Below are 24,679 nucleotides of genomic sequence, written 5' to 3'. Positions count from 1 at the left end.
TCCTGAGGTCTAGAGCAGAGGCAGGCCAATTCAGACATGAAGAATGACATACATCAAGGCCGTATACATGTTAGAAATCATTGCTGGAGTTCAAACAGAAATTCAGGCCTTGCTCAATTCTCTACATCACAATATAAACATTTCACAACAGCTGGTCCTTCTTGTCCACAAAAACTATGAATCTATTACTGTGTCTCTGCAGTATTTCTACAACTCTGTTCAGAGCCACACTTGGACACAGTAACTTTTTTTTCTGACAGTTTTAATGGTAGAAAACCAAACAGTTATAACTCCAGACGACAGTCACTTACGCCTATATATATGTAGGCTCTGTCTGTACACCTATGTGGTACTGAAGTTCTTACCTTAGCCAGTAAATCTCTCCAGTATTAGAACTGCCAGTGAAGGAGAAAACTTCTATACTTTCAGGTTACCTGAACATAGATGTGTATTGTACGTGCTTCACATAGTCCTATTCCAGCCTTAGGTGTTTAATTAGAAGATGGGTTTATTGGAGGGGGAGCAGAAAGTGAAGGGGAGAAAAACCCTCTCTATACCCAGCTTGACTTCGCTGTGCCTTGTGTCTTTATCTGAAGTCTTTAGAAATTTTAGTGCAGAAAGTGCCTATGACAAAACACGTGATTATAAAACCCTTTGGTAAGATGCACGTATGTTACTGCTGTTACTCATCACTTCCGTTAGACATATTTACTGCTAAGAAATTAAATGAAAATTTAGACTGAACAGTAACAGTTTTAATAACACACCCCCCCCCCCCCCCCTCTATTCACTGAAATCTTTGGTGTACTCAGAAGTCTTAATATGTTAGGCTTAATTGCCCAGCAAAATGTTACTAGGATATTACTCATTTTATGATTATTGATGGTTGTTTATGCAGAGTTGCTGCCTTGGCAGAGTATATATCATATTTGATTAGTACCCTTATTGTGATAACTGTATATAAATAAAAATACACCTCAAAGATACATGCTGTGACATAATCATTTCAATACATGATACGCATTTTTGTTTTAAACAGCAACAAGTTTTCTATGAACAGAGAGCAAGTATTAAATTTCCTTTATGTCTAAAAACTCCTTTTGCAGATAATATTTATTAGGTAACAGAGACAAAATCAACAAAATATCTAGTTTTGATGGTAAGTAAAAATAAATTCATTTAACTTTGTTTGTTGAATGGATCCTGAAAGAGGACTAATGGAAGTACGTAGGGAGAAGTTGTAAGTGATGTTTTGCCATGGACTTCAGTATGACTAGGCCTTCACTCTATTTTTATTATTCCCAGTAGTAATTTATTTATGTGTGTCAATGAAGAAGCCCTTAAGTATACTGGAATATACAATTTGTACAATAATAATAACAACAATAATAACAATCACATTTTTCCCCAAGATCTAGGTCATATTTACATGCATAAGAAGTAAAATAATGTGAATTGTCATTAATGTAAAATGTGCATATCATATGTACTGATCACTGGAAAAATTTAATGAATTATTCTGTCTCTTGATAGTCATTGTAAGACTCAGGGCAGCCACAAGAATATTATGTGAACTCTACTGGAGAGCACAATTCTCTCTCATTCACTGCTATGGTCTTCACACCTCTTCCTTCTTATCGGTCACTAGTTATAAATTTGTTCTGTTATTAAGAGTCATATTTCTTGGTCTTGCTTTCCAAGATAATCATCACCAGTTTCGTTTGTAACTGTATTTGACCTTATCTTTCACACTCTTCCTAGCTACTAATTCACACTGAGCTTAATCACTGCAACCATCACTGCCATTCATGACAACAGTTGCCTCCAGTTCTTCCCTGCTTGAGCAGTAAGCCAAGTAAGGGTCTGGCTGGATTGAAAAGCCATGTCTAAACACAGCCTATGAACCTCATGAGTTGCCTGAATAATGCTTACCATACCAGAAGATGGTTGAAATCTCCCATGAAAACAAAGGCCTGCCAGCAGGAGGCTTCTGCCAGTAGCTCCTAGTAAGTCACATCTACTACCCCTCCATGGACAGGTGGTCCATAACAGACCTCCAAACACAACCTCCCTGTCTGTTCCCTCCTGCTCCAATCTTGAACCAGACAGGAGCTGCACAGGTCTGGTTTCATTGTGGAGCTCTGCACAGCCAAAGATCTAACTGACAGAGCACAACTTCCTCTCCTTGTCTTCCCTGTCTGTCCTTTCGAATATGGTACACAAGATGCATTGCCTCAAAGATGTAATCTGCCTGCTATATCCACAAATAGTAAGTATTATATCACATCAAAACACATTCATATGACACATTACTTTCTGAAGCAGTCAGAAATGCTATAAACACAGCTGATTCTTCCTTTTGATGTAGACTAGTATACCTTTTAAAATACCTTTTATAGTACTGTGACTCTAGGATTTCCTGCTCAAGCAGAACAGCAACCAGGAAAGAGGCTAGCCAAAACCAGGATACCCTAGCAGGGCAAATTCTGGTAATCAACAGTTCACTCCCTCATGGAAAAGGGTTACTGGGAACAGACAGCTGACTGAATGTGTTATTTTGGCAGGTAGCATATGATCTAAAGGTGATAAGACAAATACTTTAAGGAATAGACAATAAGTTTATTAAAAACATACCCTGATTTCAAATGTGCTTTTCATAATTAAAATATAAATCAAAAGAGAATCTCTTCTTATTGGTATCACAAATGTGATACCAGTACCAGATACTTAACGTAAAAGACACTGACATCTTCAGGAAAAAAAGGCAGCCAACACTGCTACATGCTTTGTATTATTCTATGTTTAAAGACTTCTTAGTCATAATGTCTACTCATTACATTTAAAAATAAAATATTGAAATAAAAGGTTCAGGCATTTCCAATGGAGAATAATCATATCTTTCATACAATGACTACACTTACTGTGGTGACAGTTTTTAAATATTTCAGGGAATTTCCAGTGAAATTTATTGAGCATCAAAATAACCACTTAATTTAGTGGACTTTTGTGAATATTTCAGTTATTTTAATTATTATTTATTAGTTTACCTAAGATTCTGAGGTAGTATAATGAGAACTATAGTCTCTGGCTGTATTATAGTATGTGAAATAGTTCTTCACAATACCATGCATGCTTCTTCAATTACGTTTTATAACATACAAGTCCCTAAGCCTTCTGGGCAAAAGAAGCATTTTTGCTATTGTAATAATACAGAAAGTAGTCAAAACGATCAAAGATTACAATGAAATATATGAGAAGAATTCATTTGCTTTTAATTACAATGAAGGTCAGTTTGCTTTATTACAAAAGTTAAAAATCTTCTGGAAGTATCTTCTAAAGCAAAGTCATCTTTTCTATAATCTTTTGCATAGATCAACATTTGGAACTACAACCCTCAATTCAAAATTTGATTTAGAACAGATGCTGGGATTCATCACAAATCTATGTGTGCTGGGGTGGGGATGTAGGGGACAGAAGAGTGAGCAGGGAAAATTGCTATTTTACTCAGTATACCCTAGATTTCAGTGTGAGGCATAAATACCCTTAGAAAAAATAAGTTATTTCAGATATGTGGTCAACTAACCTATAGGCCATCTTATCTACCACTCTTAATTTGTACTATAAATGATACCTTAAATCACTATTCAAGCACAGGTAGCAATAATCTGTATTCCAAATAGGTGTAGAACTTTTCTCTGTGACATTCCTGTGGTTTCATTCAACATAAGAATATGTTTTCTAATTAATTTAATCCCAGAATGAAGAGAATTCAACATACAGCAGTAGTTTTCACTGAAATACAGAGTGAGTTGAAAAAATACTTCTTTGGCAGATATCTCACATAATATGCACTGCTGAAATGAGCACATCATTTTTCTTAACTTCTTTAGGAATAATTTTTAGTGTCTAATTAAACAGTGGTACTTTCAATAGCTTAAAATATTTTTTTCTGTATTAGCATTAAAAACCTAATATTTTTAATAAACTAAGAGTTTCAGATTATGTTCTAAGAAATCTAATGAGAAAAAGTTCAGTGTTAATTACCAGTTTTACAGTAGAAACATGGGATCTCAAGGTTCAGATTTGATGTTATTTTTATAATGCAGAAGATACTAACCCACTAGAAAGGACTTTTTTAATATGCTTTTTTACAAAATAGACATCAATTTATAACTCAGCATAGTTTTTAAAATATTTATTACAGCTCTCAGAAACATCTCAACAGAAAGAACTTGATCCCAATTTTAAAAAAAATCTTCTTTAAAATAGAATTTTCTCTACATTTCAGAAATGTGAATTTACCAGCTGTAACATCTATGTTCCATTCATAATTAGTAATTCTGAACAAATCCTTTCACATTCTCTTCAGAGGTATAAAATAAGGTAATGTATTTATTGCATCTAAAGACCGACACAGAAACTAAAACCCTCACAAATTTCCTAATTCACAGGGGCCCAAAATATTTAAGAGTTTATTGATGTATTTACTATTAAGAGAATGTATCTTATACATACATTAAACTTTCTACAATGAATAAGTATCTCCTCTATATTCTGCTATTTAGTTGGGGAGAAAGAACATTATTTTTCAAGGAATATTAAGAAGACGCTTTGACTCTAGACCTCAACATCACCAAATATAAATGTCACATATAACGTTGAATTAAGAATTGTTTGGGAAATATTCTCTCAGCAGAAATACTGGCATATTGCTTGAATAGATGAAAAAAAGTTATTGCAGACCAAGTTACTTCTGCATGTTATATATTAGAAAAAAATTTGGAAGGTCAGCTAACACAATTCATGCAAAGACAGAACTGTTAGAATGCATAAAAATGTACAGTTTCATCTGGCAAGTACTTGGCCACTGGTCAAAATGCCAGTAATTTATGATCCACATAAACATTTTTAAAAAAGATCAGATTAAGGGGGCTAAACCCTTTTGAGATTCAAATGCCTTTCCCTCTTTTGACTCTCAAATAGATTACTTTTTGACTGCCCACCATTAGTTGATTCATGAGGAAAGTGAGAAGGTTTTGGAAATGTGGTAAATTTACAGGCTAGGTCAGATTAATACTTTAAGACAGTTTTCTGCCTTAAAGTGAGCACAGTAGCAGATGCTTAGGGAAAGAGTGCAAAAAGCAGGAGATAGGTACTCTCCCAAATTGTGACAATTGGTGGTTTAGGGACTTCCTGAGCTGCAGATTATATGAAGACTACTGTCAAGTAGTAGAGGTTGCATAAAACACAACCTATTATCAACTTTTGTTTAAAAAACTAAAAGTAACAGCACTTTTCTCTTCCTCCACCTTTACTCTTTCCTTTCCTCTATTCAATTCAGCAATTTCACACATCCCTTCAGAGCAAAATATATCTTCCCAAAATCTCAAAAATGCTTCATCTATTCTCATATTGGACTGTCTCGTAAAAACATCATTCTAGGATTGTAAAGACTACCAACGTAATTTCTTCACTTACCTGTTTTTCAGCTTGTCCATAATCCGATCCTTGAGGTGACAAAAAGTGGCAAATATGACCATTGTTTTTCGCTTTTTCTCGAAGACCCATAGCAGTTCGTACTGTGGCATTTCTAGCATGAACAAACACCATCACCTTAAGATAGAAAGAAACAGGGCTGATGAGAAATAGCAGAGGTCTTAATCAAGTAATGAAAACACTTTAATTACAAAATATTCCCTAGAGGAACAAAAAAAAAGTTAATACATGACATGCTAATGAAAATTAATGTTGCTTTAGGGAAATGAAAGGGTAATCCTGCCTATATTGTATTTAATATTTTCAAATAGCTTTTGAGAAGGTTCTCCTTTTTAATTCTTTAGTCTTTAAAAGAATAGGGTACAATTGTTGGCAATAAATAGTTTGTTTTCACAAAGTAGAGAGATTACCATTGATTTAAAGAGTTGTGTTATCTGACATATCCTAAATGATCTGGAAAGGAAATAGTGAGGTGATAAGTTTCCTGATGGTACAACTTGACTATGTGAGACAGCTGAAACAAAAACTGACTATAAAGAACCTCAGGATACTGCAGTCCTAAACCACTGGACAATCGAAGAATGAAATGAAGCACCAACAAATGCAAACATATAATGGGGATACAATTTTAAAACTGAGAGATATTGTTATGGGTTTTAAACCACATACTATCACTCAGTAAGATACCTTAGAAACACTGTGGATATTTCCCTGAAAATATCAAATAAAAGTTGAGTGGTAATCAAAAATTATTTGTACCCATGTCTGCAGTAGGCTTTGGAATTACAGTTGGGTATCATCGAACCAATCCCTCTGTCAATTTATTATGCTTATTACCATCACATATGGTATCTGAACCAAGAGACAGCAATGAGATGTTAATACCTATTCCTTTAGATATGTATATGAAGCAATTTAAACTGATATTAAATTAGGATTCACTGCAAGGCACATTTAAGATGAATCACATCAGTAAGCCCCCGGACTGATGTAGAAAGGGAAAAGTATTTAAATACCACTTAATTGCACTGTAATAACAGTTCTGAATGTCTGTTAACCACATACTGCTCGGGAAATGTACACTGGAAAACACTCTATACTGTCCCACTAAGCACTTTATATTGCCCTGGGTTTGCTTAAGTTGACTCCACACACTTGGTCAGACAGCTCTTCAGTTTGATCAAGTATGACAATTTCTGTGTTCTTGAAACTAACACATGGAAAAGGTTGAGTGCCTGGCTCCTGAGTAAATGGCAAACACTGTTTTGTAAGTCCACCTGATTTTAATTAAAAATATACCCACGGAGTTACAGTTCTGTTTTAAGGTAGTTTCAGTTGAATTTTAAGATTGATATGTCAAATTCCAGAGAATTGCAGGTTAATTTTGGCCTTCTGGCACAATCATGCTTGCATCAACTTGCCGTGTATAATTGAATTATTTTAAATGAAACACTATTAAGAAAGTAGCACTATTTAGGGTATAATTAAACAAGTTATTGCCTCTGGAAATCCATAATTTAATTATAAATGTATAATGTACATATAATTTTTTATAAAAGTAGACATAATAGTTGTGAATGTATATAAATTATAAATTTATAATTAAAACCAAGCAAATCAATTCAGGTAACAATAGAGAGAAGACATAATAAGATAAACAATGTGTGCATAAATATTTGCTTACTGGGTGCAATTACTCCTTACCTGTTTATCTGATGTATCTTCCCATCACCAATTTGGTAACACTGTGACTCCTATAATTATTAACTTTCATCTGAGTAGAAATACTCTCAGATACATGTCACAGTTAGCAACATATCAATTTTCTCTAACTTAAAAACAACATAAGGGCAAAATATTTTTAAAATTTATTCAAAAAGTAAGAGAACCACAACATAACAAAAGTGCATGTCTTCATTAACTTCATTAACTGTTTAAGGATTACTTGTCTATTTAACTTTTGTAATTTTTTCTATAGAAAGCCTGAATAAGAATACATAACTATGCAAACCAGCAATTTCCTTTTATTAACAGATCCACTATGTCTTCTTTAGTGAATTCACACTTATTATAAACTCTGTATCAACAGGTTTCACTGAAAAAAAACCTTCACCTTTAAAATCAACTTGATTTTATAGTTTACTAATTTGTTTCTTTTTTTTTTTTAAAATGGGGTCATATTAACATTTGATTCTTTGCTGAATAAATTAAAATTAATCTTGAAAAAAATAGCTAAATTCTGAGTTGTGAAACTGAGGAAATACAATATTGGGCATCAAGGTGAAATGGTCTTTTTTATCCAAGCAATTTTGAAACTCCTGAATTAGGAAGCGTAAAAACATTTGATATGTTGATTCCTTGAAAATAAAAAGAAAAAAAGAAAGAAAAAAAGCGTCTTACATGCACTAAGGGGTTTTATAGGTTTGTTGATTGGTTTTACACTGTATTTTAATCTTTTAGATTTTATTTTTAGTCTTGCATATTAATTTTGAAATCAGTACTTATATCTTAAATCTAAAATGACAACTTTAAGAATGGTGTTTATACAGCATTAATATTAATTAAGTTCAAACATATTACACTAATACATTTCTCCATGCTTTGACATAATATTGACAAATATCTTACCGGTTCTCCTGACCGTTTTAAAACTCCTAATCAAAGACCAAATAAGTGCAGTCTGACTGAATTTTTTGAAGTGGGTGGGAGTTATATGGCTAGAAGGACAAAGCTAAAAGAGCAGCTGCAAGCAGGAATGCTTTTCAAGTTTGAAAGGAACTAATAAGAACAGTCAAATAAAATAGTAAGGAAATCTGCACACAAGTGTGTATCTATATCAAATAAACCTCTTAAATAACCAGGGTATAATTCTTTATGGATTTTTTAAACAAGATACGGAGTAGTATCAGGAGGTAATTTCAAACTAAACAAGCTACAGTAAAAAAAAAAAAAAAGGTGTAACATTTTGGTGGCCTACACCTATTTAAAAGAAACCAGATAAAAAAGTTGTTCTGAGAAATGAGAACAGGTAAAACTGTAAGTCACTGCAGTTACACAAAGCAGAGCACAGACCACTTGTCACAGAGAAGATAGTAGAAAATAGGCCCTAGATTGAAGAATCTTCCTTTCAATTATTATATAAACGAACAGCAACTGCAATGCTTGTATAGAGCCCATTCCTGAAACTAAGTGTGAAGAAAATACCTCTTAGTTCCAGTTATAATCACACAGAGCCTTTAGGAACTGACGCTCCGAAGTCAACTGTAACTATGATCTCCTGGTCCTGCTAAGACAATGCTAAGCAACATCAAAAAGATAAGGAAATATTATTTTATTATTTTGAAGACTCAGAAGAAAATCCATTGTTATTTTTCAGGATTCTTCTCCACCCTTAATTGTACCTCACCTTGAGAGCAGATGTGATCCTGAGAGCCCATGACTCTTGAGAAGTGGGCCTGCGCAAACCTCATGAAATTCAACACGGCCAAATGCAAGGTCCTGCACATGGGTTGAGGCAATCCCAAGCACAAATACAGGCTGGGCAATGAGTGGATTGAGAGCAGCCCTGCCAAAAAGGACTTGGAGGTACTAGTGGATGAAAAGCTGAATGTGAGCCAGCAATGTGCACTTGCAGCCCAGAAAGCCAACTGTATCTGGGGCTGCATCAAGAGAAACGTGGACAGCAGGTCAAGAGTGGTGATCCTCCCCCTCTACTCTGCTCTTGTGAGACCCCATCTGGAGTCCTGTGTCCAGCTCTGGGGCCCCCAACATAAGAAGGACACGGACCTCCTTGAGTGGGTCCAGAGGAGGCCACAAAGATGATCAGGGGCTGGAGCACCTTCCCTATGAGGACAGGCTGAGAGAGTTGGGGTTGTTGAGCCTGGAGAAGAGAAGGCTCCAGGGAGACCTTATAGCAGCCTTTCAGTACTTCAAGGGGGCCCACAGGAAAGATGGGGAGGGACTCTTTATCAGTGATAGGATGAGGGTAATGGTTTTAAACTGAAAGAGGGTAGATTTAAATTAGATATAAGGAAAAAATTTTTTACTATGAGGGTGGTGAGACATTGGAACAGGTTGACCGGAGAAGTTGTGGATTCCCCCTCCCTGGAAGTGTTCAAGGCCAGGCTGGATGAGGCTTTGAGCAGCCTGATCTAGTAGAAAGTTGTCCCTGCCCATGGCAGGGGGGTTGGAACTAGGTGATCTTTAAGTTAAGATCCTTTCCAACCCAAACCATTCTATGATTCTATAAAATATTAGAAACTCAACTTAATACGAACTTCTGTAAGAAAATAAAATCTAATAGCTGACACTTTGCTATAGAATATTATTCAAGTATATTGTGTAACTGAATCTTGGCCACTGAACACTTCTAAAATGACAACATAGCATTACTTTTGCAATACTTTCCTTTCAATTAACATACTTTAAAACACATCACTCAATAATCAGTTTGTCTCAGTAGAAAATAATCTGAAACCTTTTACAAAGTCTGGTGCCTTGATTTTATTTGAAATGATGACAGACTTGAGGATTAATCTAAAAAATGACAAAAAATATTATGTTGCGCTATGGAAGATTTACCAATGTAACAGTTGTACAGAATTAGGCACACCTGCAGTCATCTACTTGAGATGCTAGGTAAGATACATATGAGCTCAAGAAATGCAGATATTAAAAGCACAACTATGAGGGCTACTAGTAAAGACCAAAATGCCTTAAGAAATAAGACCATAAAATAAATTAAATTTAATTTTTCAACAAAAATGGAATTATTGGAAGAAATATAATTATACAGTCCAGGGTACTGGGTGGGGAATTGAAGAAGGAAGTTAAAAGCCCACAAGAATATTACCACTGTAACAGCAGGTTCACTGATACAATATTCAAAATCCATGAAAATACTAATCGAAATTTTTATGAGAAACATTTTCACATTTTTTTCATGCTGCTGAGAATGTCAACAGTGATGGAAAAAGAGTTGGAGTATTTTACCTAAAAACAAATAAAATGTTCCTTTCTCATCACTGCCTGCCATAGTATATGTTCAGAAACAATCCTGGGAGCTTTAGGAACCTTGATACTACGAGGCACTCAGTTTAGATGCTTCAAGAGCTGAAGACAGATGGATTGGGACCACATTGCACTTTAGACTCCAAGGTCCCTTTATGTTTTAACCATTATACTAAATAAATTTCAATAAATTAATAATATTGAAAACTTTCTGATATTCAATACTATACATAGAAGTAAACTGTAGCTATAAAAAGCATTAACATTCTTTTTTACTCCATTTTCCCAGTGAACTGAGGAGTTAATATTTAAAGAGCATATGTTTTTGCTTTCAGCTGCAGAGGCTTGGTACAGACTTGATAAAACTTGAGGTATGATTTCTAAAGCTTCTGCCTACATGCATCTGAAACTAAACAGGACAAGTGCAATTCCATGCTGGGTTTTCCACAAGAATCGAAAAACAAGCAGCCTGTTTATCTGTCAGGGGACTGGAACATGTTTCAAGTGCATCATTAGGAATAGTAGCCAGGCAGAAGAAATGAATTGCCAACCCTGACCTGAAGGAGTTGGCTGGGCTACCATGGAAAATATGTAGAAAATAGGATGGTGCTAAATTGGGAAGCCAGTCTTTAACAAACAGAGTCTGTATTTAATCTTCCTTATTAAATTGAAACATTACCTGCCATGTTCTATATGTGTAACAGACAACGCTCAATTAATGAATCAAGATCCATTTTTACCTTGTTTTATCTAGCATACTCTGATCAAACCCTGCTCTCAAGAATTAACAATTCCATACTGGAGTTTGCTGCGACGTTAATCATTACAAATCAGGATTACATAAGACCAAGAAAAAATGTATACAACATTGTATCCTCACTCCCATTTTACAAGTGAAACTAAGGTTAAGTGTATATCTGAGTGTGAAACTTAAGATGTGAGATCATACTGCTTACTATATATGACTTGATAAACTCAAAGCAGAACTCCTATTAACTCCACTGAAGCCATGAGCACCCAATACTCTTAATCATCAGATCAATGCTTCCTATGTCATAATCCTCAAAATCTAGAAGCCCTGATTAGTATGTACTTCTAGAGATTTTTATTTCATCAGTTTCAGCTTCTGTAACATCAGACATAAACTGTCAGAGGCAGGGACAAAATCTAAATTTTCAGTGATGTGTTTCTTTGTCCTACATAACAGACCATCTCTTCTTTTTCTATTATTCTCTATTGCATCCACCACACAATTTTAATCCTCTGGAATGAAGATGTGTCCTAAAACAGAACTATTTCTTTAACATATTAAATCTCTTCCATGAAATGAACAGAAAGAAATAAAGGTCTAATGCATACAGACCTTCAGAATATTCACTGATCAAAGAACATATTTCATTTTCTCTTAATGCTTTCTATATGTCGCCTTCTTACTCCTCTTCCTCCAGAATCATTGTATGACAATGTCTGACATCATAGCAATCATTCAGAAAGACATAGGATCTTATTATGCAAGCAATAACTAAGAAACCAGCATTGTATAACTGTCCCCTACCCATAAGCCTTTCTACAGTTCTTACAGAAAGATACCTAATTTTCAGATGTGTAGCATGTTTTCTTTATGAAATTTACCTTCCACTGGCTTTAAACTAATAATGCACATTTGAATTAATTGACTTTTATGTATTTCATGATCACATATCAACACCTGATCAAATTTTAAAATTATTGCACAAATTGCTGACAACAAAAAGAACTTCTCAGTGACAGGTAGACAGACACCAAGACTGATTAAAAAAAATAGACTGCTTTATTAGCTGATTAGAGGTGCCCAGTCTTAAGGTTAATGTTTACTTGTAATCTCTGTACATCACCAAATAGGTTTATAAAGAACCAGCTCTAGCTAAAAGTTGACATATAACACCTTGCTGAATGTTTTTACCCAAATGCAGTTGGTAAGCATTTACCAAATACGTTGTGAGACAGCAATACAGTCTTAAGAGGGTTAATTTAGCCTGTCCTAACTGTGTCAGAGAATATTATATTTCAGTTGCAAAATCTCTGTGCATTAAATTATGCAAATAAGTTAGGAAAAGTAATTTGGAATACAGAGAAGTGGTTCCACAGCTACAAACTGTGTAATTAGATCTGTACTCTGCAGTTCAAAGCTAGCTCTGGTGTATATAGCCCTAGTGCTGAAAGCGTCTGCTGCTGCTCTCCTGAAACCAAAGCTTTTAAATAATAAAAAATATACAAGAAAGGAGAAAGCAAATGTCTCTAGCTAGGTTAACCTCCCCAGAATTTTCTTAAAGTATGAAACAAATCAAACATTTTCACCAAAGACTTTGTTTAAAATTCACAACAGGAAGTGCTTGCATTCCCCAAGTATTGCATATTCCAGGTTGTAATCTTTCTGAAGTGTGTTAGTGCATCACCAAAGCACTGAAAAGCATGCTATTATTCAAAATACCTGAGAACTAGTACTTTTCTGTTATCAGAGACATGTAACTATATGCTAGTAGAACTTATATTTTCACTTAGAGGAGAAAGAAAAAACACACCACATATACACATAAAAGTGTCTAAAATAATTCATGAAAATTTTATAATCAGGTACTTGAAATTCCTTGAAACACCTTTCTTCTGCCTTTGACACTAAAGATGCTTGCGTTAACTTTTGCTACTGAAAAATATATCTTTTAAACTAACATTCTCTATGATAACACCAAAACAGTGCATTCATTTTTTCTGGGAAAGCACGTGGACTCTTTCAGGTATCTTTGTCTTGTTATGATGAGTGCTGGTCATGTGAATGCTTGAGTTCAGCATCTCTGTTTTACTTAACACCTCTCCTCACAGACTGAAGGCCTAGGTTTTGCCACCCACTTTGCATTACATCTTTCAAAGAATTTAAGATGAAAGAATGAATTTATTTAATGCAATGTGGATACTAATTATGCAATTTAGAGACAAGTATATATACTTCATTTTAGCTTCAAGACATTGTTTGGCTTCACCCAGCTAAATCCTTATAACATGTTTTTTTATGTGGTATCCAGTTCTTGACCTGGGTATTACTTCTACTGAAAATGAACAGTTAGGGTATATGGATCAACAGATCAATCTAGCCAACCATTTTCTCCCTTAAGGTCAGTATGAAATCTCTTCCAAGTATTTTACAAAACTCAATTCCTAATGAGGTTTCAACACTCCTCCCCAAGCAGCGCTGACTGCACCTATTTATGTTAAAAAACATCATCTTTTGCACCTCATTAAATAAAACCATCTACTAGACCAAATACAACTCACTAATGTCTAGCCCTATTCTAAGGAATAACAAAATTGTTTCTCTCTCGTGATTTCTCCCCAACTGCCAAGATACAGTTCAAAATTCCAGTGCCTAATTCCATTTACAGAATGAAAAGTATATTCCACGCGAAATATAAATGTAAACAACACACATGGCTCACTAATAGCTCTTGATCAAACTCACTGCAAAATCAGAATGTCTTGATTACCGAATCTAAATGATAGCATGACAGTGTATAAATGTGATTTCCCCTTCCTCTCACTAATATCACAATAACTTATAAAGATCACTACCCAGAACTAGTAACTCAAAGAACAGCAATAAAGTATATGATATAAGAAATTTTATAAGCGACCTATAATAAAGCTTGAAAAGTTTAATGTAGAAATCTTGCTATTATTTTAGCAGATTTTTGTATTTTGCATATTAAAGTCTTTTCACACATTAAACAACACCACGGGAATGAAAAAAGCTGAACGGACAGTGTCATTTACCAAGGCAACAGGAGAATTTGAATTTATTTTCTAATTATTTTAATTAATTTTTAGTACATCTTTATTTTAAAGAAATATTGATATAATCTGCATGTGTATTAAGATCTTTTACACTACAAAAAATTGAAAGATTCTAAACTACTTACAAACTAATTCTAATGCGACATTTTATATATATCCTTCCTTTTGTATAGAAAATTTTTCACAAGTTAAAAGTAGACTGCATTTACTCACCATATAAAATTAAATACTGTGCATTAGAATACAGGAATTTTCATTCAAGCTTGAAGAGTCAAAAATGCCAAAAAAATTCAGCAAGAGCCACCATTAAAATATCCATACAATATTTTATCAGAAAATATTAACTAATAACAACAAAGAAATCTATAATGTTGCATCAGCTAATCAGTACTGTAACATGATATATTTTGGGCTTTTGATAGATTACTATTAATAGCTGTCTCTGCTAAGTTTTGATTTAATTATTCACTCAAATAAATTACTTCTGATCATTTTTGTTTAAACACAGACTAGGATTTTTGAAAAAACCTCTACAGAATCTAATGTAAAAAAATCTATTTAACATAGCTATTTAATTATATTTCTATTTAGAGATACCAGCTTTTAAGGGTAGTAACTCCTATTTAGTTTTCAGATATTTTTACTATCGTAATGTGCATTTACATGTAATGCACATTAGTAGTAATAATACCACTTTTTAAAGACATCTGTCCTATAATTTCAATTTTTTGCATTTCTTTTAATGTGGAAATGTATTTTTTACTTAAGATGTGCCCACCCTAATGAATATTATATTGTATAGTTCCATCTCATTTTTATTATTGCTCATGAAATTCTATGTAAAAAGCTATGGTAAGGCCATTATATTGGAAGTACTTTCTTAATTTTCTTCCTATCTTCCCTTCCTTCATTTAGCCTTTTGTGTTCTAAATCTATCCATAAAAAAAGGCTCTACTATCACACACATTCTGAAATACCGCCATCTTTCTTATTAATTTTAATTTCTCTTACAGTTTCCTTCTTGATGCACCTCCTGCTCCATCTTCTCTGACTTGTTACAATCTCTATTGTTATAACTCTGTTCTAATTGTCAGCATAAACTTAGTTGGTCCTGGTTTAATTTCTTCATTTTTCCTCATCTTTCCTCTATCTTCGTTGTATCATCTCTAGCAAAAGATCTTCCCACTTAACCAGACTTTTAAACACAGAAATTGTGGAACTATTACCTTTTAAAAATTTTTTTTGTAGGTGTCATAAGTATGTAACTTCTTTGTCTTTGGTGCAAAAGAAATACATTTATAATAGTCCCAAATAGTTCCAACAATACCCCTCTATATATTTTAGCATATCTTTTTCCTGTTTCTATATAATTTACAGACATTCTGAAAACTTACTGTCTCACTGATTTCCAAGTGGCAGGAGATGATTTAAAAGGTGCACAGAATCCCCTATGAAAGGCAGATTCCACCACAAAAAATGCCCTTAATTCTTTTAGTTATTAAATTGACTTTTTAGGATTATATCTAATGACATTTTAGTCTGGGGTGACCAAGGAATTTTTCTTTAACTAGAAGTTGATAAATTTTCTTCCTCACCTTGACTTTTTTCCCTTAATTTTAACATCGTAACCTCAATTGAGCTTGTGATAGTCAGGTTACAGACACGAATTTCTTGTCCTTTTTGAAGACAGGGATCACATGTGCTGTCTTTCACTTCTCAGAAATTTCCCCTGATCACCATGTTCTCTCTCAAGGATTATCACAAGTGATTCTGCAATGACATCAGCCAGCTCCTTCAGCGTGGGTGTCTCCAATCAGGTTGCATAGATTTATGTAAGGGTAAGCGTAAAAATAAGTCTTTGCTCTGATCCTTCACATTTGTCTCAGGGAACTTGGGATTCCTGTAGGCAAATCTTACCAGCAAAGACCAAGGCGAAGAGGACACCAAGTAGCTCAATCTTCTGCATATCCTTCGTCACCAGGTTTCCTGCCCCATTCAGAAAAAAGCCATCATTTTCCCTAGTCTTCTTGCTGCTGCTGTATTTGTGGAAGCCCTTCTTGTTGCTCTTTACACCCTTGCCAGATTCACCTCCAGATGGGGTTTGGCTTTCTTAGTCCTACTGCATGCTTGGACAGTGTCTTTACATTCCTCCTGGGTCTCCTGTCCCTGCTTTACCTTCCTGCACACTTCCTTTCCATGTTTGAGTTTTGTTATGAGTTCCTTTCTCATTCACACTGGCCTTAGGTCACCTTTGCTTGATTTCCTGCACATCAGGATGGACCATTCTTGAGCTTAGCAGATTGATCCCTGAAAACCAACCAGCTCACCTGGACCACCTGCCATAGGATTCTTCCAAGCAGATCCCTGAAGAAGCCAAGTGCTCTCCTGAAGCCCAGGGCTCTGGTCTAGCTTTTTGCCTTGTTCCCTCCACCAGAATCCTGAACTCCACAATCTCATGGTCACTGCAGCCAAGGCTTCTCCCAGCATTCACATCCCCAACCTGTCCTTCCCTTTTTCTAAGTTCAAGGTCAAGCACAGCATCAACCCTCACCAGCTCCTCAATCACCTGTGCTAGGAAGTTGTCACCAATGCACTCCAGAAACTTCCTGGATTGCTTTTGCCCTGCTGTATTGTCCCTGCAGCAGATATAGGGGTGGTAAAGTCCCCCAGGAAGATCATGGACACTGAACATGAGCCTTGTTCCAGCTGTCTGAAGAAAGCCTCATCTACTTTATTCCTGATCAGTAGGTCTGTAGCAAACTCCAACAATGTTGGTCATGTCTGTCTGCTGGCTAATTCTCTTCCTAAACTCTCAGTCGGCTCATCATCCATCCCTAGGCAGAACTCCAGGTATCCCTGCTGTGCTCTCACATACAAGCAAGTTTCTTGCTGTCCTGGCCTGACCTTGCCTGTTTCCACCCACTGCAGCCCTCAGTCACATGAGCTATGGCATCACATCTCTGATCTCAATACGATCTTAGCTCAGCAACTGGACGCAGACCCCTAATGTCTCCTTTTAGTTCCCTATACTGCATGTAGTAGAGCACAGGCATTTCAGAGAGGCACTCAGTTATGCTCATGTAAAATATGACATTGTGTCTTCTGCTACTATGTAAAAAGGAAACATATAGGGGTTCAGCTTCATTTCCATTCAAAGCTATGGATAAAACAGTTCTGGACCCGTTAGTTTGACATTAAAATAGGATACTCTGATTATATCAAACCTTTACACTGAAGTACAGTCAGTGTGTATGCAGCAGCACTAATGGGAGGATGCTTCTGAGTAAAAAGTACTTGCCCATATGAAACTTCATGACTCTTATACCTATACAAGTTATGCACATTTTCCACTAATGTACGCTGATTGGCTTGTCTGATTTAATTTACATTAGGAAGTTCTAAATTTTTAATTACTTTAAAAATTGCAAGCACTTGTGTTTATGATCTTGTTTTATTGTATTTTGAATTATATTAGATGGCCTATAAAATAATTGCTTAGTTATGGAATCAGTGCTTAAATATGGATTCTGGACACTAGAGGAAACCTGTTTCAGAACAGTATAATGGGATCTATGCTATCTTCGATTTGTAGCATTAGCCAAATATAAGACAAAATGCAGAGGAAAAATGAATAGAGTGAAAATTAAAGTAGAGGGCAAATTATTCAATAAGACAAACAAACAATACTTTACTGACTCTTACAGGTAGTAGAAATTATTCTGAATTTTAATTGACAGGCTAGAAATAGAAATAGCAATATCTAGTCTTGCATAGAAAATTAAGCAAGAATAGCTAGTCTATTACTATGCAAATATATGTCATTAGGCAGTTAACAATTGCATTTTTGCAGATGCCAATGGACTTGAACGAGTTATTATTCAAAATTATAAGCAGCTTTTCACTGCATCTTTTTTTAGAAAAACAAGTTCATGCAGTAATTTGTTTCAAGCATTTCCCTTTGTCCTGTTCTAACATTAACTATTTTCACTTTGTACAATAAAATGTTTCTATATTATCATAAATTATATTTTTGTCAAGTATCACTCCAGAATAAGCGTTGTCATGTCTACTGTATTTCTTCTTATGTTTCCAAAACTATTTATACCTACATGTATACCATGCATAATATGAAAAAATAACCCAGGAGCCAGTAGTGATAAGCACATTCTATTCAGCTTTACTGAAGGAAAGGAACATAGAGGATACTAGAGAAATCTTCATATCTATTCCCATTCCTTTTACTTAAGTAAAAAGATTAAGAAAATTGCCATGTCAACCTCTATATGTTCTGGTTTTGTAAGACCCAGCAACATAAATAAACCTACTGAACAACTGAAGAACAGAACAGTCAGGTTTTCTAGCTTATTTCTTATCAGTACTGATTTAAAAACACAGACCTTTATCCAGAAGCTTTTTTTGATCCTGATCAACAGGTTTTCAACATCAAAGTGAAGAACAGCCCTCAAGTGTAAGAAATTTTTAAAATAAGAAACTTAATAAAGTTATGAAGAATTTAATTGATGCAATAGTTTGCAAACAATAGTAAACTGTGCTAGCACAATCAGAATGTCCCTCGTAAAGCCGTATCTTATATACCTAGCCCTTCTCAAGATATTGTCTCCTAAATAAGAATATTATAAATATGTCATGATTAATACATGACAGTATACAAATGTAACATATTCTGGAGTCATCTCTTCAGTAACCACAAAGAAAACTATCAACACCACAGAACCATGTATGTGAGAAATCTCAAACTCTGGAAAGTGAATAGAAGTATAAAGTCAAAAGGAATTTCCTGATGCATCTTAGTGTCTTAATAAAGAATATTTATTTCCCATCCTCATGTATTACTCAAAATCACTTATTTTCTATAGCATCCTATATTACTGAGTATTTCAAATCAAAACCCACTAATGATATTACTTCTGGGTTCTCTGGTAACATGTCAAAAAGTCTGTGATAGGCATAAGGTTTTGGTGGACAGTAGTTATCTTGACACAGAAGTTTTGGCAATAATAAGGAGTTTATTAGTTTATACTATCTATTAGGTTAAACTAAGCACACAGATCCATTTTTTTCTGGGCTACAGAGCAAGAATTTTCAAAAGCTTTGGACCACTGACAATCCTCAACATGTCTTCTGGACTATCATTTATCCTTGCCATTAAATTCTTATTGAAGAACAATATGAAGCTGACAGGAATCCACAGACTTTAACTTCCCACAATCTTCTAGACCATTAATGGTCTGCAGTCCATGTTTGAAAAACAGCTTTTAACAGAGAGGTAGTAAAACTCATGGCATTAGGCTGCAAGACTGGTCAAGCTGCCTTTACACACTTCTAAGGCATACATGTGTAACTTAACACTTAGGTCATCCACAAAAGACCAACTGGCTCAAGATATAAGTATTTATTATTTCATTTAAATATAATTTTAGGCTATGAGAAGTTACTCATTGGGAATTAAATCTGATTTTTTGTTTTAATGATTCAATGTACATTCATAATATCAGAAGAATAATTCTAAACAGTAGCACTTGCTACCTTAAACAGTTGTATTACCAATGCCAACATTATTGTGTAGCTGTGCAAGACTACAGACATAAACTGAGCACCTTGTGATCTAATGAACAGAAGGATATTAAATTGGTGCTTCTGGTCTACATAAATTCATCATGAACACCTGAGTACACAGATAAAGACAAGCGACTATGTAAATACAAACACATATGCAAGAATTAGCATAAGGCACAGAAATATAACACATGAACATTTAGAAGGCTACCTAACTGAAGAATAATGGGTTATTATATACGTAAATTGTTATGGCATCCATTTCCAGCAATTTCCTCAGCTGTTCATATAGGCAGCTGACAAGGTATTAAATGTTTAAAGCCAAACAGATTTGACCAGAAAATATAGAGGAAAACTATATACATTTGACAATAACATGAAACATCTGGTATATAACATTTTTTGAAGTGTATCTTCTACACAGCACATCAATAGAGTATTTTTAATTAAAGTAAGATACAAAGTTTCATTTACTCAGGCATAAGATTATTTTAACTATTATATCCTTAAAAAGGCAGCTGTTGTGGAAATGGAGTGCAGAAATAAATTAAGATACAGAACATAAAAATAGTGCACCATGACTGAATTAGTTTGTGATTTTGTTAAAGAAACCATACATACAAATGGGCCCTAACTGTGCAAAAACTGCAAAAGAAATTCTACAGAAAACTATCCAAAGAATCCAAATCTTCACTGAATCAGCGACACAGAAATAACATCTAGCATCATCAGCCATAATTCAGTTATCCTGCTGGACCACTTTACCTTCTGTAGTTGTCTATTATTATGTACCTACATACATGTGTGTGTATATAAATATAGAAGCAATATATGCACATATATATGTAAATAAGCTATACAAGGTGATGAAGTAGAAGCAAAATGTATAGATAGTTACAAAAACTCAGACCGAAATAAACTCTAGGCTGTAAGATGGAAGTTTAGCAAAAAAAGCAATCTAGATAAAGAATACATTTTAACAAATCCAGTAACTTTCCAGAGTTATTTGTCCAGAGTATGCTATAAACACTATTTCACCCAGGAAAAATACTAGGACAAGCTTAATTCTCAAGGTACCAAGTTCTAGAGAGACCTCTGAAGAAAGTACTGTTTTATTAAATCTTATCTTATGACACAGCTACAAAAGCACTGTCAACAGTTGCAGTAACTAAGCTTATTAAACTTTTATCTTCACATGGCTTCTGCAACCAAATAACAGCTGGAAGACTGATAATAAAGAAATTTAATCCATCATTTTTACAGATGAAATTAATACCTGTCAAAATAACTTCTGACAATGTAATATAATAGATTTAAAATAACTACTCAGTGTTTCTTTTTTGGTTTAAGATAGCATTTTAAGAAAAACAAGATGACACTTCTTAGTACTGCAAAGTTCAAGTCAATTATTGTAAACAGAGAGCAATTACAAAGTGAATGCTTTATGTGCAATATATAGCACAGAACCAGCTTTGACTGTATAAATTCAAGTGTAATCTGCTTCTGATTCGTGACATCAAAAATCTTGATCTGAAGGACTGAAGTATTAAAAACTGTGCAAGGTGATACTTAGAAATTATTCCAAGATTTTAAAAAAATATATAGCATCTCAATATTACTTCTAATGAACTAAATTCAGAACAGTGGTATAGAACAACATTTTAATTAAGTACATACATTCTAATTAATAAAGCAAACTTGATCTCCAGAAAACTGCATATTAACCACCCAATGCATGCACTAATTAAAAATTTAACAAGTATACATGGCTTTATTCTGCACTTTAAAAAAAAAAAATTTAATTTTAAAAGATAAAAGGTAAAGCTTGTCATAGGTATATCACATGCGGTTGAGATAATACCACAAAAGCAAAATGGTGAGACAGAAGCAGGCAGATAAACCTAAGAAACTAGTTCAAATCAGGAGAGTGAAAGCTCAGAAACTAACAAGGTACTTGAAAAAAATCACTTTTCTTCAAGAGGTTGTTAAAAAAACTGAACTGAAAAAAGCACAAAATGGGCAGTCTGAAATCACCACTCATAGCACATCATCGAGAACAGATGGTTTGTGTAAGGCTGTTCATTGTTTTAAGTAGTTCTCTACATTTTTAGTCCCAGTAGTAAGATTACTAGCATGTTAATTCTAAAAAGGTTGCCATATCTCCACTGGTTTACAGTTCCTAAAGCCTGTCCACTCAAATTAACTGGATTTGTTGCTAAATATGTAGGAATACTACTACTGCATTTGCTTTTGGATGTTGTGGGGAAGCTTTCGATAGCTATACACTGTTTCAAAAACCCAGGTTCTTTGCAACAGAAAGCCTGGCATCTTTGGCCACTGGAAAAGCTCTTCCTTGCATATTGAAGCCACTTCCTGTAAAGTATTGATGTCTCCTCAGTATTTATGTACTGATACCTTGAGTCTCAATGCCTGCACAGACAGCAAGGGCAATGAGAACCACAGAAAGATGTCGGAACTTCCACTGAACAGTCAGTTTTTGCTATGAACTGAAAATACCAAGCTCAGTGAGAAAATGAACTTTCAAGGAGTTTCACCAAGTACCAGAACTAGTAGAAGAAAAGTTAAAACACAATCTGTCATCTCAGAGTTACACAGAAAACTCTTAAAAGCAGTGGGAAAACAGAGACATACACTGTCTTTAAAAGGAAAAGAGGTTTCAGAAGACAGGAGAATGCCAAAGGCACTCCAAGCTGACAACTGTAATAAACAGCCAAAATGGCAAACGAGCAAAGTGCACTGTGTAAGGAACCAGGACTGAAACTTAGATATCTGTGGCTGAAGACGAGTAACAGAGTATTGAAGGTCAGAGAAAACACATACAGGAAAGCAAGGTGCAGAGAGTAAATATAGAACTGTTGAAACAACACCAAGGGCGAAGAGAACACAGGACTTTTGAAGATTTAAGTAATATCAAAGAGAATCACGTATGAGAAAAAAAAATAAGGAAAGGTTGCAGAACAGAAGAGATGAGTAGTCTGGGGAATGTGGCAAAATGCAGAGTCTTATGAGTGCGGTTTGAGGAAGACCTTCCTCTGAAAGCTTTCAAAGGACTTCAGCAACTCCCCTTCTAATTCACAATGCAATAAATTAACAACAAGATCCCAACAAAGCTTATGCAATTTCAGGTTTCTACTTTTTTTCTTTGATCCAGAGAGAATGTTCAGACCACAAAAACAAAAAAAGAAAAAAAAAAAAAGAAAAAAAAAAGATAGCAAACAGTAAGGTTTTGACAGACTCATAACAGCAAAAGTATTTAAGAGGTGACGGGGACAATGAGAGAATCATATGATCATCTCTTGGTAACCAAGGTAATGGGATAAAACAGCAAAAGGTCAGCAACAGCAGGAGATATAATGGATGTGAATCTATACAACAGCAGCAATGGTCAGAGTCAAAAAGAGTTAATTCCCTAGGGTACTAACTTAAGCTACTGAAACTTGGCAAAGAGCAACAGCTCTGTATTTTTTAGATAAAGGAATTTAACATAAAGTTAAAATTTACATATGGTATGTTTCAGAGGAAAAAAACCCAACTTAAAAATAGTATGTTACTTCTCAAAACTCTGCAAAATACTCTGTTATTTCTCAAAGCATAACATGACAAGGGTGTCTTCCCCTTAAAATACATTGTGAAGATAAAGACAGTATGATATGCATTGTCCTAAACTGGCTAGTTGACGTTGATAAGTATGGTCTTCAGTCACTATCTTTGCTGATCTCACGAGGTTCTTTACAGGCTGCTTCAGAAAGGTGCTACCCACTCCCTAGAACTCATTGTCATCAGATGCCCTTCTCACACAGCTGTAAAACGTGAAGAAGCTTTTTCAGGTCTGTAGCTGAATTAATGCTGTTTATGCATGTGGCCCATGTACTGGTGACTGCTGACAAGAGACAGCTGTAATCAATTGGAGGGAATGATAATTTTCAGTGACTGAGCCTTTACTCAGTCTGCAAAGGAACAGTATCCCAGAAGATAAGTACTGGCAAAAATACTCTACCTGTAACTGAGCATGGAGTCATGTTCTCTGATGAACAGTGTGTAATTTCAGGTGTTGTTTTTTTTTTTTTTCCCTTTAAGGAAACTTTGGTAGAAATAAAACTCCAAAAGTACAAACGAGTCCCAGAGGATATAACATCTTTCCAGGTATCAGAACATAGTAAATTCAAAGTACAACATGAAAACAAATATTCATCAGATAATATCAAGCACAGAAGGACAGTCCCAAAAAAGCAGAGTTAAGAGCACTACAGGTTCTCACCTAAAGCAGTCTTAAGAGGTAGGATCTGCTAGAGAAACCTCCTAATGAAGATCTACATTGTTAGTAATTCTACAAAAAGAGCACACTGACTTAAAAAGCACCTGGAACCTTTGGGACATTTTCTGATCTTACTTCTTTAGTCATGATAAAAAGTTTCTATAATAAAAACCCTAGAAAACTCAGTAGGGTGAGCCATCTATCATTATATCTGTCCTCAAGTTAAACAAGAGGACAATTGTGCTATACGACAAATGTTATACTTTCAGTTGCATTTGGTAATTCAAAGTGAAGCCTACAAATGAGATATCTCATTAGTTTGAGCAGATGGATCAAAATTAAAGGCTGAATCACCAACTCTTAATTTCCCAGTAGCCAGGAAGAGCTTGAAGTCTTGCAGAGGATGACTGTTGAAAAATCAACATAAAAAGCTTCTCTCCATCTGTCAAAACACATGCCTGTAGAATGCAGCTACCTCCTACCAGACCTAATCTT

General features: G+C 34.8%; 1 protein-coding gene across 10 annotated transcripts in view; it reads right to left on the bottom strand.

Moving 5' to 3' along the window:
• Positions 1-24,679, bottom strand: part of ASCC3 (activating signal cointegrator 1 complex subunit 3) — a 288,767-nt gene that overhangs the window by 134,634 nt on the left and 129,454 nt on the right. For 7 of the 10 annotated variants that reach the window (XM_074819461.1, XM_074819462.1, XM_074819465.1 and 4 more), the window contains one exon: positions 5,479-5,613. In XM_074819461.1, the coding sequence (XP_074675562.1) occupies positions 5,479-5,613 (135 nt within the window). Of the gene's footprint in view, positions 1-5,478; positions 5,614-16,290; positions 16,318-18,740; positions 18,793-19,729; positions 24,677-24,679 lie in introns of those variants that run through there. The other 3 variants (XM_074819469.1, XM_074819468.1, XM_074819467.1) reach the window with 3 other exon arrangements.

Source organism: Strix aluco, chromosome 3 (assembly GCF_031877795.1).
Source record: "Strix aluco isolate bStrAlu1 chromosome 3, bStrAlu1.hap1, whole genome shotgun sequence".
Lineage (NCBI taxonomy): Eukaryota > Metazoa > Chordata > Aves > Strigiformes > Strigidae > Strix > Strix aluco.
Note: the sequence above shows the minus strand (reverse complement) of the source record. Positions and strands in the feature narration are given on the sequence as shown.